At 40.6% G+C, this 14,354-nt stretch overlaps 1 protein-coding gene across 2 annotated transcripts in view; it reads right to left on the reverse strand.

Annotated features, from left to right (window-relative positions):
• Positions 1-14,354, reverse strand: part of cyfip1 (cytoplasmic FMR1 interacting protein 1) — a 189,334-nt gene that overhangs the window by 122,326 nt on the left and 52,654 nt on the right. For both annotated transcript variants that reach the window (XM_043692305.1, XM_043692304.1), the window contains exons 7-10: positions 13,621-13,717; positions 12,658-12,786; positions 11,428-11,532; positions 378-469 (exon numbers count right to left, since the gene is read on the reverse strand). In XM_043692305.1, coding sequence (XP_043548240.1) covers positions 378-469; positions 11,428-11,532; positions 12,658-12,786; positions 13,621-13,717 — 423 coding nt within the window. The remainder of the gene's footprint in view (positions 1-377; positions 470-11,427; positions 11,533-12,657; positions 12,787-13,620; positions 13,718-14,354) is intronic.

Raw genomic sequence — 14,354 nt, forward strand, 5'->3', positions numbered from 1 at the left:
GAGCCACCTCCTTCAGTACCCTGGGATGTAGACCATCAGGCCCCGGGGACTTATCAGCCTTCAGGCCTAACAGTCTCTCCAACACCAATTCCTGGCAAATATAAATTCCCTTCAGTTCAGGTCCTTCAGCCACTGTTACCTCTGGGAGATTGCTTGTGTCTTTCCCAGTGAACACAGATCTGAAATACCAATTTAACTCTTCTGCCATTTCTTTGTCCCCCGTAATATATTCCCCTGTTTGTGTCTTCAAGGGCCCAATTTTAGTCTTAACCATTTTTTTCACTTTCACATACCTAAAAAAGCTTTCACTATCCTCCTTTATATACAAACACTGGTACGGCTATATCTCTACAAGCCAAATGATTGAGAACACCTACCTTGATTTGTTTTCCTCATAATGAGCACTTGTCTTGATGTACCTGGCCAACTCGATCTGCATGTCACCAAATAAAGGCACCACCTGCAATTGCTGCAATATGATTGAAATAAATTATTTCAAGATGATCACTGTGGATGCTCTCACTAAATGCACATATTCTAACTAAAGCATTTCAGTTTGAAGCACAAATTTTCCTTACTGTGATCACTCCATTTATCACAAGAGTTTAAAATTTGAATGGTTTTGGGGTTATATTTGTTTTCGTGCTCTGGACCACCAGCTTTATAAAGAAATTTCTAAGTCCAGACCTCAAGCACTGAGGCCAATCGGCCATCAATTGAAAGTTTTGAAAGCATGAAATTGCACTTTACATTTGATTTGAGGGAGAGAGGAGTGGGTCAGAGACAAGTATTTTGAATTTAGTAGGGGTAATTATGAAAACATGAAGGCAGAGCTATTTAAAGTAATCTTGTAAACTAAGTTAAGAGATAGGTCAGCAGCGATGGTGTCGCAGACAATTTAAAAACATTCAGTATACACAGATTGGATAAATTTTAACAAAACAGGAAAATTCCAAATGGAGGTTCTGTGATTAACCAGAACGTAGTTAATTAACTAAGACCACCAAACTAAAAGAAAAGGCATAAAATTTCTTAATATAAAACAAAACTCGGGTAACAGATCAAAAGTTTGGACAGCATTTAAGAATAGCAAAGAATAACAAAATTTAATAAGGATTATAAAATTAGAGCACGAGAAGGCTAGCTAGAAATAAAAACAGACAGCAAGAGTTTTTACACGTTTCAGGATATAATAAAGGAAAATAAGTAGTCAGCAGATGAATTAAACAGGCATTCTTTACTGGGTAGATTACAAACAACATCCCAGAAATAGCTGTAAACCAGATAAACTCAAAATCTACAATGTACAATCACCATTGAAGGGATACTGAACAAATTGTTGGAATGGTGGGTTGATAGATCCCGAAGTCCTGACTGACGTTATCCAACTTCATCTAAAAGTGGTTGGTGAGATACCCAAGGGCCGGTTAAGGGTTGGTTTCAACTTTGCAAATTCCCTTGAGGCAGTCAAGATTCCATTATTTTGGAAAATAGTGATTGCAACTCCTTCATTCAAAAAGGGAGGATAGATAGAAAGCAGAAAGCTCTCTGTCAATTAGCTTAACATATATCAAAGACAAGCTGCTTAAAAGCACATATTAAAGCTGTTGTAGTAGGGTATTTAAATGTTATCAGACAGAGTTGACATGGCTTTGTGAAAAGGAAGTCATAAATAATGAATTTAGTGGACATTGTTGAAACAATAACTAATGCAATGGATAAAGGGAGTTAGTGAATATCCTGTACTTAGATTTCCAAAAACGCATCTGATTACCTGTCATATTCAAGGTAATTGTAGAAAATTAGAGCTCATGGGATTGACATACTGGTATAGAAACTTGTCTAGCTAAAAGTAAACAAAGTAGGCACAAATGGGTCTTTACTCTGATTGGCAGGTTGTTGCTTGCCTAGAACCCACATCACCAGTACATTATCTGCGTCTATCGATTAACAGTCTAGCAATAATACCACGAGGCCATCACTTACCCACTTCTTTCCATAAAAGGTATTCATGAACCAAATATTTTTGATGATAATTAATTATAGTCAATGCCAGATTTTTAATTGAATTCAAATTCGATCAACTGCTGTGGTGGGATGTGAACCTGGGTCAAGAGCATTACCAGCTCAACAACAATGTATCCTTTCATACATATATCTGTACATAGAGACATCTTCCCATTTTGTCTCCTTCCCTTCTTGAACTGAGCAGTGATATCTACTATTTTCCAGTCTAATGGAATTTCCTTCTAACTTGATCCAATAATTACTTATTACCCTTGGTTCCAATAAGTAAGTCACCAGAGAGACTGAGCTAAATTATAAGATGTGGTGGGAATGCATGTCAGGAGTAGTTAGAAACTATATAACAAATCAGCTTTATGTTCAGAAGAACTGTAGGAGAAGCAGCTTTATTTTTTTAATAGTCCAGGCAATAGCATTACATGCTGAATCAGGGCTGCTACAGCATGCCAAAGGAAATCTAGAGATAACCTAAGCCTAATTTTAAAAGTCTTGCTGGAGTTATTTCATTTAAAATGCTAGACTTTCTACAACGATGCTGCCTCTACCAAAAGACTTTCCAGTGTAGAAATGATACAGAGAGGAAGAGATTATAAACTTTTTTTCTTTACAAAGGATGACAAAAAGCACAATTTTTATTACACATTACTGCTGCTCTTTTGCATCTCCATTCTGCAGCTGATACTAATTGACATTTCTCTGCAAATATTAAGTGTGAACTATTTGGACATCCTAAACAATTTCTAGCTTTTACGGTTAGCAAAAATCTTACCTGTAACATGCACACTTTTATTTCAGGCAAGAAAAAAAAAAGACTTCTTTTGAAAACTGAAATTTAAGTTTTTTTCTTAACTAATTCATGGAATGTGAGTTTTGCTGACTGGGTCAGCATTTATTACCCATCCCTAGCTGCTCTCAACAAATTGATGTTGAGCTACCTTCTTGAAATGTTGCTGTCCATTTAATGTAAGGACATCCATAGTGTTGATAGGTTAGAGAATTCCAAGATTTTGGTCCTGTTGAAAAAATGGCGATATATTCCCAAGTCAGGATGGCTTGGAGGGGAACTTGTAAATGATGGTGAACCTATGTACCTGCTGCTCTTGTCCTATTGGAATACACAGTGGTCATGGGTTAGTAAGGTGCAGTCTTATTAACCTTGGTGGATTTCTGCTCTGCATCTTGTAGAAGGTGCAGACTGCTACTATTGACTGTTGGTGGTGGAAAGTGAACGTTTGTGGATGTGATGCCAATCAAGCAGTCCGCTTTGTCCTGAATGACATTGTTGAGGCTGCACTCATCCAGGCAAGCATTAGGGAGCATTCCATCATGCTTCTGACCTGTGCCAGGATTTCAGGAGCCTGGGAGTTACCCACTGTGGGATTTCTGAGCCCCTAAACTGCTCCTGTAGCCACAATAGTTGTATGGCTAATCCAGTTCAGTTTGTCACTGGTAACCACGAGGTTGTTGGTTATCTCTAGTGGGAGAAAAGTAAGGATTGCAGATGCTGGAGATCAGAGTCAAGCGTACGCTGCTGGAAAAGCACAGCAGGTCAGGCAGCATCCGAGGAGCAGGAGAATTGACATTTCGGGCATAAGCCCTTCACCAGCAATGATTCATTCCTGTTGTGCTTTTCCAGCACAACACTCTCGACCATAATCTCTAGTGGGCAATTCCGCAGTGTGGCATTAATGTTATTTATCATGTGTTAGCCCAAGCCTGGCTATGGCTCAGATCTTAATGCATCTGAACGTGAACAGTTTCAGTATTGGAAGAGTTTGCGAATACCTCTAAACCATGTGCAAACATCAGCAAGCATTCTTTCACCCCACTCAAGGAGAAAAGTTATGCGCTGAGTCAGAGAAAATGAGTGAGATTCTTAGTGAGGACTTTGCATTGGTATTCACCGAGGACAGGGTCATGACGGATGTTGAGGTTAGGGATGTTTGATTACTCTAGGTCATGCTGGCATAAGGAGGGAGAAGTGTTGGCATTAAAGTGGACAAGTCCCCAGGTGTGGATGGGGACCCTACATCAGGTTACTGAGGAAAGCCAAAGAGGTAATAGCTGGGGCTTTGATAGCTATCTTTGTAGCATCCTTGAACATGGGTGAGGTCCCGGAGGACTGGAGAATTGCTAATGTTGTTTAAGAAGGGTAGCAGGGATAATCCAGGTAATTATAGAACGATGAGCCTGACGTCAATGGTAGGGAAGCTGAAGAAGATACTGAGGGATAGGATCTATTTGTATTAATAAGAGGCTTATGAGTGATAAGCAACATGGTTTTGTGCAGGGAAGGTCACGTCTTACCAACTTAATTAAATTCTTTAAGGAAATGACAAAGCTGATTGATGAGGGGAGCGCTGAAGATGTCATATACATGGACTTCAGTAAGGCATTTGATAAAGATCCCCATGGTAGGCTGATGGAGAAAGTGAAATCGCATGACGTCCAAGGTGTACTAGCTAGATGGATAGAGAACTGGCTGGGCAACAGGAGACAGACAGTAGTGGTTGTAGTGGAAGGGAGTTTCTCAAAATGGAGAACTGTGACCAATGGTGTTCCACAGTGATCCATGTTGGGACCACTGTTGTTTGTGGTATACATAAATAATCTGGAGGAATGTATAGGTGGCCTGATGAGTAAGTTTGCAGATTGGTGGAGTAGCAGATAGTGAAGGGAACTGTCAGAGATGCAGCAAAACATAGACAGATTGGAGAGTTGGGCAGAGAAATGGCAGGTGCAGTTCAATCCATGCAAATGCAAGGTGATGCATTTTGGAAGATCCTATTCAAGAGCAAATTATACGGTAAATGGAAAAACCTTAGGGAAAATTAGTTTACAGAGAGATCTGGGTGTTCAAATTCATTGTACCCTGAAGGTGGCAGCTCAGGTCAATAGAGTGGTCAAGGCAGCATAAGGCATGCTTTCCTTCATCGGACAGGGTATTGAGTACAAGAGTTGGCAAGTCATATTATAGCTGCATAGAACTTGGCCACATTTGGAATACTGTGTACAGTTCTGGTCGCCACATTACCAAAAGGATATGGATGCTTTGGAGAGGGTGCACAGGAGGTTCACCAGGATGTTGCTTGTTATGGAGGGCGCGAGCTATGAAGAGAGGTTGAGTAGATTAGAATTATTTTAATTAGAAACAAAGGTTGAGGGGGGAACCTGATTGAGGTCTACAAAATCATGAGGGGTGTAGACAGGGGGGATAGCAAGCAGCTTTGTCCCCCAACAGTGAGGGATTCAATTACTAGGGGGCATGAGTTCAAAGTGAGGGGGGAAATGTTTAAGGGAGATATGCGTGGAAAGTTCTTTACGCAGAGGGTGGTGGATGCCTGGAACACGTTGCCAGCGGAGGTGGTAGAGGCAGGCACGATAGCGTCATTTAAGATGTATCTAGACAGATACATGAATGGACAGGGAGCAGAGGGATACAGATCCTTAGAAAATAGGCGACAGATTTCGATAGAGGATTTGGATTAGCGGAGGCTTGGAGGGGCAAAAGACCTGTTCCTGCGCTGTAATTTTCTTTGTTCTTTCGTGCATACAGGGCATACGTGGGCAATCTTCCACATTGCCAGGTAGATGATAGTGTTACAGCCACACTGAACCAGCTTGGCTCGGGCTATGGAAAGCTCTGGAGCATAAGTCTTCAGTACTATTGCCAGAATGTCAACAGAATGTCCTTGCAATATCCAGTCCCTTCAGCCATTTCTTCATAGGACTTGGCGAAAGACTAGCATCTCTGATGCTGGGGACCTTAGGAGATGGCAGAGATGGGTCATTTGCTTAGCAGCTCTGGCTAAGGGTTTGTTGCATTATCTTCTGCACTGAGGTTCCAGGCTTTCCTATCATTGAGGAAAGAGATTCCTGTGAAGCTTCCACCTCCAGTGAATTTAATTGTCCATGATCGGACGTAACAGCATCGCAGTGCTTAGATTTGATCCATTGGTTGTGGAATCACTTAGCCTTGTCTACTGCGTGCCACTTCCATGTGAGTAATCCTATGACACAGTTTCATCAGACTGACACCTCATTTTTAAATATACCCAGCATTGCTCTTGACATGTCCTCACGCACATTTATTGATTCCCAGGCTTGATGTTAATGGTAGAGTAGGGGTTATACCAGGCCACAAGTATACAGGAATTCTGCTACAGCCCACAGCACTTCATGGATTATAAGTCTTGTATTATTAAATCTCATCAAAAATCAATCTCATTTGGCATTGTCACGCATTACAATAGAGGGCTCCTCATTGAGAAGATGGACCTTCATCTCTAAAAGGATATTGAGGTGGTCATTTTTACTGATACTGTCATGGATAGGTGTAACTCTGGCAGCAGATTAGAATCACAGAATCCCTACAGTGCAGGTATAGGCCACTTGGCCCATCAAATTTAGATAAGTGCGAGGTGCTACATTTTAGAAAAGCAAATCAGAGCAGGACTTATACACTTAATGGTAAGGTCCTGAGGAGTGTTGCTGAACAAGGAGACCTTGGAGTGCAGATTCATCATTCCTTGAAATTTAGCAAGTTTTGAGAAGATTTGTAGCTCAGGTTGAAGTTCTGGATGTAGGTTTGCTCGCTAAGCTGAAAGGTTCATTTTCAGACGTTTCATCACCATACTAGGTAATATCTTCAGCCAAGGAAACCCAAACATATAAAGCAGGAAACATCAGCAGTGCTTTGTCCAGAGGCTCACTGAAGATGTTACATAGTATGGTGACAAAACTTCTGAAAATGAACCTTCCAGCTCAGCTAGCAAACCTACATCCAGTTCCTTGAAAGTAGAGTCACAGGTAGATAGGATAGTGAAGGCAGCGTTTGGTATGCTTTCCATTATTGGTCAGAGCACTGAGTATTGGAGTTGGGAGGTCATGTTACAGCTGTACAGGAGGTTAGCTAGGCCACTTTTTGAATATTGTGTGCAATTCTGGTCTCCCTCCTATCAGAAGGATGCTGTGAAACTTGAAAGGATTCAGAAAAGATTTACAAGGCTGAATAGGCTGGGGCTGTTTCCCTATAGTATCAAAGGCTGATGAGTTACCTTATAGAGGTTTATAAAATCAAGAGGAGCGTGGATAGGATAAATAGATATGGTCTTTTCCCTGGGATGGGGTAGTCCAGAACTAGAGGGCATAGGTTCAGGGTGAGAAGGGAAAGATATAAAAGAGACCTAAGGGGCAACCTTTTCACAGAGAGGGTGCACGTATGGAATGTGCTGCTAGAGGAAGTGGTGGAGGCTGCTCCAATTACAGTATTTGAAAGGCACCTGGATAGGCATACGAATTGGAAGGGTTTAGAGGGATAAGGGCCAAGTGGTGGCAAATGGGACTAGATTAGGTTAGAATATCTGGTCAGCATGTACAAGTAGGACCGAAGGGTCTGTTTCAGTGCTGTACATCTCTATGACTAAGTCTGCACCAACCCCCACCCAAAAAGCATCTTACTCCTTCCACCCGAACCCCATAACCTCACATTTATGACAGTTAACGTACCCAGTCTGAACACGATGGGGCAATTTAGGATGGCCAATTCACCTAACCTGCATATCTTTGATTGTCAAGATTGGGGAGGTTGAGGTCAAGTAGATTTTTTTCCTCTGGTTAGTTCCTTTATCATAGCAGACCCAGTCTAGCAGCTATGTTTTTTTAGGAGGGAAGAAGTCCTAGAAGTGTCTCCAAATTATGCCATCTCGGTAGAGCTTCGAAATAAAAAACAGGGGAATTACCTTTCTGGAATTATACTACAGATTTCCCAACAGTCAAAGGAAAACAAAGCAGATTATATGGTTTGATTTGATTTTTTATTATTGCCACATATACGAAGTGAAACATATTGTTTTGCATGCTATGTAGACAAATCATACCTTACATATGTACAGCAGGGAAATAAAACAAAAATCAGAATATGGTGTTATAGCTACAGGGAAGGTATACAGAAAGATCAACGCTAATATCTGAAAGGTCCACTCATAAGTCTGATAACAGCAAAAGTGTTCTTGAATCTGTTAGCACATGTTTTCAAACTTTGTATCTTCTGCCCAACAGAAAAGGGGGAAGACAGTATAACCGGGATGGGACCGGTCTTTAATTATATTGGCTGCTTTCCTGAGGCAGCAGGAAGTATAGACTGAGTCAATGGAAGGAAGACTGGTTTTCCTGATGGACTGGGCTACATTCACAACTCACTGTAGTTTCTTGCAATCTTGGGCAAAGCAGTTGCCATAGCAAGCTGTGACACATTTATTAAGGATGTTTTCTATGGTGCATTGATAAAAATTGCTGAGAATCATTGTGGACTTGTCGAATTTCCTTAGTCATTTGAGAAAGCAGATGAAGGCAAATCACAAAGGTGAGAGAGAAACAGATATAGTTGTAGGGAACATTGATTGACATTACCCGAGTGAGAGAGAATTAGATGGAGTGAAATTTTTAAAGTGCTTCCAGGAGAGCTTTTTGTGCCAGTCTGTAGATAGTCCTACTAAAAACGGGGTAATGCTTGACCTAATCCTAGGGAATGAAGCTGGTCAAGTGGTTGAAGTTTCAGTGTTGAGCATTTTGGCAATAGTGACCATAACTAAGTTTCAAAGTCTTTCTGGAAAGAGATATGGTCATGTTGAAGTGTCTAAATTGAGGGAAGGTTGATTTCATATCATTAGACAGTATCTGGCAAACAGTCTGGGAGCAGCTACTTGCAGATAGGTCTACATTTGGCAAGTGGGGTCTTAAAATTTAAAAGTAGTACAGTGAGAATTCAGGACCTCCATGTTCCTATATGAGTAAAGGGCAAGAGCAGCAAGAGAAAGGAATCATGGATGTCACAGGATATTGAGTTTGATAAATGAGGAGGAGGAAGCATGTGTCAGATACAATGCATTGAAAGGGAGAAGCCCTTCAAAAATAGAGAATGTAGGAGATTGCTTACAAGGAAATTAGCAGGGCAAAGAGGGGTCATGAAATATCTTTGGCAGATGGGATCAAGGAAAACCAGTGATTTTTAAATGTATAATAAGACTAAAAGGATTACCATTAAAAGAGTGGGACTTATTAGAGACCAAAGGGACAACCTGAGCCTGACACCAGTGGACATGGGTGAGATCTTAAATGAATTGGAGATGCCGGTGTTGGACTGGGTGTACAAAGATAAAAATCACAACACCAGATTATAGTCCAACAGGTTTAATTGGAGGCACTAGCTTTCGGACCACTGCTCCTTCGTCAGGTGGTTGAAAGTTCTCATCTAGATTCACAGATTTTATCTGGAATGGTTAGGTTTTACAACAGACTAAGATTGATAATGAGGCAGTATTAGATATTTTAACAGGCATACAGGTAGACAAATCCTCAGGGCCTAATGAGATGTATTGCAGCTTCCAGAGAAGGCAAGGGAGGAAATTGCTGTGGTTTGGAGATATGAAGTACATCCATGGCCACAGGTGAAGTTCCAGATGATGGACAATAGCTAATGTGGTCCCTTCGATCAAGCAGGACAACAGGGAATAGGCCAAGTAATTACAGATCAGTTAGTTTGATGTCAATGGTAGGGAAATTATTGGAAAAAATTCTGAAGGACAAGATTAATCAATACTTAGAAAGACAAGGATTGTTCACGGAGAGTCAACAAGAAATTGTTACAGGAACATCCTGGCTGATTAATTTAATCGAGATTTTTTGAAAAGGATGTATATATATGCAATTTACACAGACTTCAGTAAGGCCTGTGACAAGGAAGGCAGGTTTGAAAATTAAGAGCCCACATGATCCAAAGCAAGTTGGCAAATTGGATTATAAATAGGAGTCAAAGAATGATAGTGGAGGACTGCTTTTGTAATTGGAAGCCTGTTACAAGCAGTGCACAAGGATTGGTGCTGGGGCCCTTGCTGTTATGTACATTAATGACTTGGATGTAATTATGAAGGCATCATTGGAAAGTTTGCAGATGACACGAAAATTGGTGGCGTTGATAATGAGGATGATAGTCTCAGGGTACAGTCTAATACTGATCAGCTACTAAACTGGGGTAGAGCAATAGCAGATGGAATTTAATCCCAATAGCCCCGAGGAGATCCATTTTGGGACGTCTAACCTGTCAGAAGGATGGATATACACAATGAATGGTATGCCCCTAGGGAGTACTGTGGAACAAAGGGACCTTGGTGTACAGGTCAGGTGTGAGCATAGACAGACAGGGTGGTGATGCTTGCCTTTATTAGGCAGGGATTAGAATATAGGAGGAAGTCTTATTATAACTTTCAATAACATTGATTTCATCTGTGGCCTAACCAAAGATTCAAAGATTCACTAGGGCAGGGAGGGTGCTGGTAGCCAGTAAGAGGTTTCCTTAGCTCTGTGTGCCCTAATGCCTTGAGACATAATGGCGTCCAGTGTCAATTTTGAGGACTCCCAGGCAACTCCCTCCCAACTGTACGCCACTGCACTACCACCTTTGCTGAGTCGATCTTGCCAGTATATCAGTACAGAACATGGATGGCAATGGTGTTGGCTGGGACATTGCCTGCTACATATGCTTCTGCAAGTTTAACTGTGTCAGCCTGCTACTTGGACAGTCTGAGACAGCTCTCGCCAATTTGGCACTAGGCCCCAGATGCTGGCGAGGAGAACTTTGCAGAGTTGACAGGGTTCATTTTCAAAGTTTGTGCGAAGATTTGTAGCTCGGGTGCTCGTTGCTGTGGTTCTGTTCGCCGAGCTGGAAGTTTTTGTTGCAAACGTTTCGTCCCCTGGCTAGGCGACATCATCAGTGCTTGGGAGGAGGCTCCCAAGCACTGATGATGTCGCCTAGCCAGGGGACGAAACGTTTGCAACAAAAACTTCCAGCTCGGCGAACAGAACCACAGCAGGGTTCATTTTGTCAGTCATTGCCTAGGTCAATGCCAGGTGGATCCAACCAGTTATATTCTTTTCTTGAGAATTTTTAGTGGTTTCATACAACTGAGTGGCTTGCTAGGCCATTTTTCAGATGACAGTTAAAAGTCAAGTACACTGATGAGGATATGGAATGAAATTAGGCAAGATGAGGCAAAGAGAACAGATTTCTTTCTGAGGGACATGAATGAACCAGTTATGTCTTTACAACAATTGACAATTGGTTCGTGGTCATCATTTACACTTTTAATTCATTATCTTTTTTGTTGTTGAATGCAAATTCCATCATTAATCAAGGTGGGATTTTCACTTTAAGCATTAGCTGGGTCCCTGGATTACTAGATCAGCAAAGATATCACTATCTCATTGTCTTCCCCAATTCAAAAATAAATGCAAGGGAACAGAAACAAAATGACAGTACACCAGGAAAAGCATATACGCTTAACAGCCGGTCACCTAAGGCAAGTGGACTGTTGGGTCAAGTGGAAACAGCGCACACCAACTTACCTTAAAAAATTTGTCAATCTTGTTCAAGTTTATTCGCTTCTTGGCATCAAGCTTGTATATATTGCTTACAGTTCCATCCATAAGGTAAAGTCCAAAGCCCATCACCTATAAAGAGTTTCTGTTTTATTTTTAACATTCCACATGAAAGACATTTTTTAAAAAAGCATTTGCAAAAACAAAAACAAAGCTTCTAATATGTTTATATACATGACTCATCCACAGAAAGTATAATAAAAACTTGACAACATACAATTGTACTGTACTGAGTTTTGTTAAGGTGTTCCACATATGCATTCAAAAGCAAAAGAGAAACTCTGTTCTCCAGACAGTCTTGACAACATGGGAATGAACATGCATCCCACAAACAAAACAATGAAAAGGTTCAAGCAAAAACAGAACATGCTGGAAAAACCCAACATGTCTGGCAGTATCTGTCGAAAGAAAAACAAAGATCACATTTCAAGTCAAGTGGCCCTTCATCAAAATGCTGAATAACAGAAACAAGATCCCTGCTAAACCATTTAGAGCGGTAGTCAAGAGTCAACCACATTGCAATGCACTCACACCAATGCTCCAAGCATGCAGAGCAGCCAAGGTAAATTTAAATCTCCAGAAACATTTCACAGCACATTCCAACAGAACATAGGCATTGACCCTGATTATAGTAGAAAACATGATCATGTGTATCTTCAACTAAGAAAAAAGTGGGGCCCAAATGTGTCTTTGACATAGTCAAAGCTTCCACCGTCTCTCAAGTACACTGTGAAATTCTAATTGAAACTTGTCACAAAGGGACAACTTATAATCACAAGTCTTACCACACCAATAACTCCAAACCCCCACCATACCCACAGAGGACCCCATAGCAGAGAGACCAACAACATTCCACTTGGTCCTTAGCATATGTCCATCAGAGAAAATTATTACAGCACATCTACAGCACATTAAGTCTGTGCCTGTTACCAATTTAAACCTGAATTTTCTCTGCCCAAATACATCCCTCCCCATTGATCATTCTTTCCCTTTTCCTTTTCTTTCAATCAACACCCACCTCTTTGACCTTGCCCAATCTTAATTATTGTACCTGGTTTCAACTTGGCACACACACGAAACAAAATTGACTCTTGGCCACTTCATTTATATATAGGACCTACCAGATGTTACAGAATGTTAAGGTCAGTTGGACATATTTCATATAAATTGTATATTATTTCAGAAGAAATATAATACCTTGAGCAGCATGTGTTTCTCGCCAGGAGTAAGGTACATTCTATTCTCATAATAATCAACGCAAATATTTACAATGTCAGCAAGAAGCTCTTCATAGCCTGGAATGACTTCAAGTTGCTGCTGCAGCGACTATAAAAAGAAGAGTTACATCGATGAGAAACTTGATTATTAGATGAAACAGCTGTTCAGGTAGCACCAAAGGAAGTTACTTTTTCTATAATGCATCTACAGCACATTAGAGCCCAAAGTAGGAGATATCCTTCCTACTTGAGATGAGACAAATGTCAGCAAGTTACTCTTGGGGATGAAAGAGATAGGGAGTGGTCAGGCAATGCAGGGATTCAAATAAAAAATGATAGAGAATTTTAAATTCAAGATACTATTGGATCAGTAACCACAGGAGGCATGAAGTGAAAATTATTTGCTGCAGCTTGGGCATGGATAGCAGCACGAGGAATGCATTGGAACAGTCAAACGAAAGATAACGAAGACATGAATGAGGGGCTCAGCAGGAGATCAGCTGAGATTGGGAAGATGTTGGACAATGCATTGAGAAAACAAATAAATATGTCTCAGTGATGATACTATGTGGTCAGAAACTCAACTCAGGCTCAAGAGGGTGTAAAGATTGTAAGAAGCTCTGTTTAATTTCAGACTGTTCCCAGAGAAAGGGATACAGTTGATAGCTAAAGAATAGAGATCACAGCTGGGGTCAAAAACAATGGCTGTAGTCTTCCTAATATTCAATACAAAACCTTCTATTCAACCAGCACTGGATATCACAGACAAAAGTAGCCTTTCTACTGGATGATTCAGTCAAAGTAGTTGATTTCTTTTTGAATGCAGCTTTCTAGTAAAATAACGTGCATTTAGTGGGTACATTGGTTCAAAAAACTCAATGCGCCATCCTCATAACTCAGTAAAAAACAGATTATTAAGATTGATTATATACAACACATTTACCTGAGTAATTTTGTTATGATTTGCAAGAAACATGGAGAGGTTTTGAGATTCTTGTATAGATTGTGGGTCTGACATTTTCCGAAGAAATTGAGCAGCTCTGAAATAAGGTTTAAACATAGCAGTTGATTAACTAAGTCCCACAAAATCATTAATATACAGGTAAAATGAATTACAAAGCTTGTACAGATATTCATTACAAGAGCCTGTTCTTTCTAGAGCAAAGGAAGTTATCCATATAGTGCATCTTTTTCATTGAGGGAAGTATTTTGGAATTTCCATGGGGAATGCAGCAAGGATTTGTCCAGAGCAATCAGAGTCTACCTGTCTGGTCTGAGATTAATTAGCTAACCAAAACAGATAGTTAAAAGTCCTGACTTCATCACTATATTAACCATGGTTCAACTTTCTTCTCTTGTTGTGAGTACTGACATTCCCTTTCTAAATTTGATATCTTGTGTCCTGGTCCTAATGAGGCCTAGATGAACAGCTTTGACACTGTTTCTTTGCAGTCCTGTACTTCCAAGCAATCATCTCTTTAGCATGAAGGGCAGGTGTTAACAGGGAAGTATGCCAACAAAACTCTGGGCCCCCACAATTTACCCGACCTTTAGTCATAATTTATGCTTCTGTAGTATAGCAGTAGTTTCATCATTTAACACTGCATTGACAAAAGACAGTTGGTCAGCAACACAAAAAAATCACCGAGGATCAATTCAGTTCGTGAGTAGTCAACT

This window comes from Chiloscyllium plagiosum, chromosome 6 (genome assembly GCF_004010195.1).
Source record: "Chiloscyllium plagiosum isolate BGI_BamShark_2017 chromosome 6, ASM401019v2, whole genome shotgun sequence".
Classification (NCBI taxonomy): Eukaryota; Metazoa; Chordata; class Chondrichthyes; order Orectolobiformes; family Hemiscylliidae; genus Chiloscyllium; species Chiloscyllium plagiosum.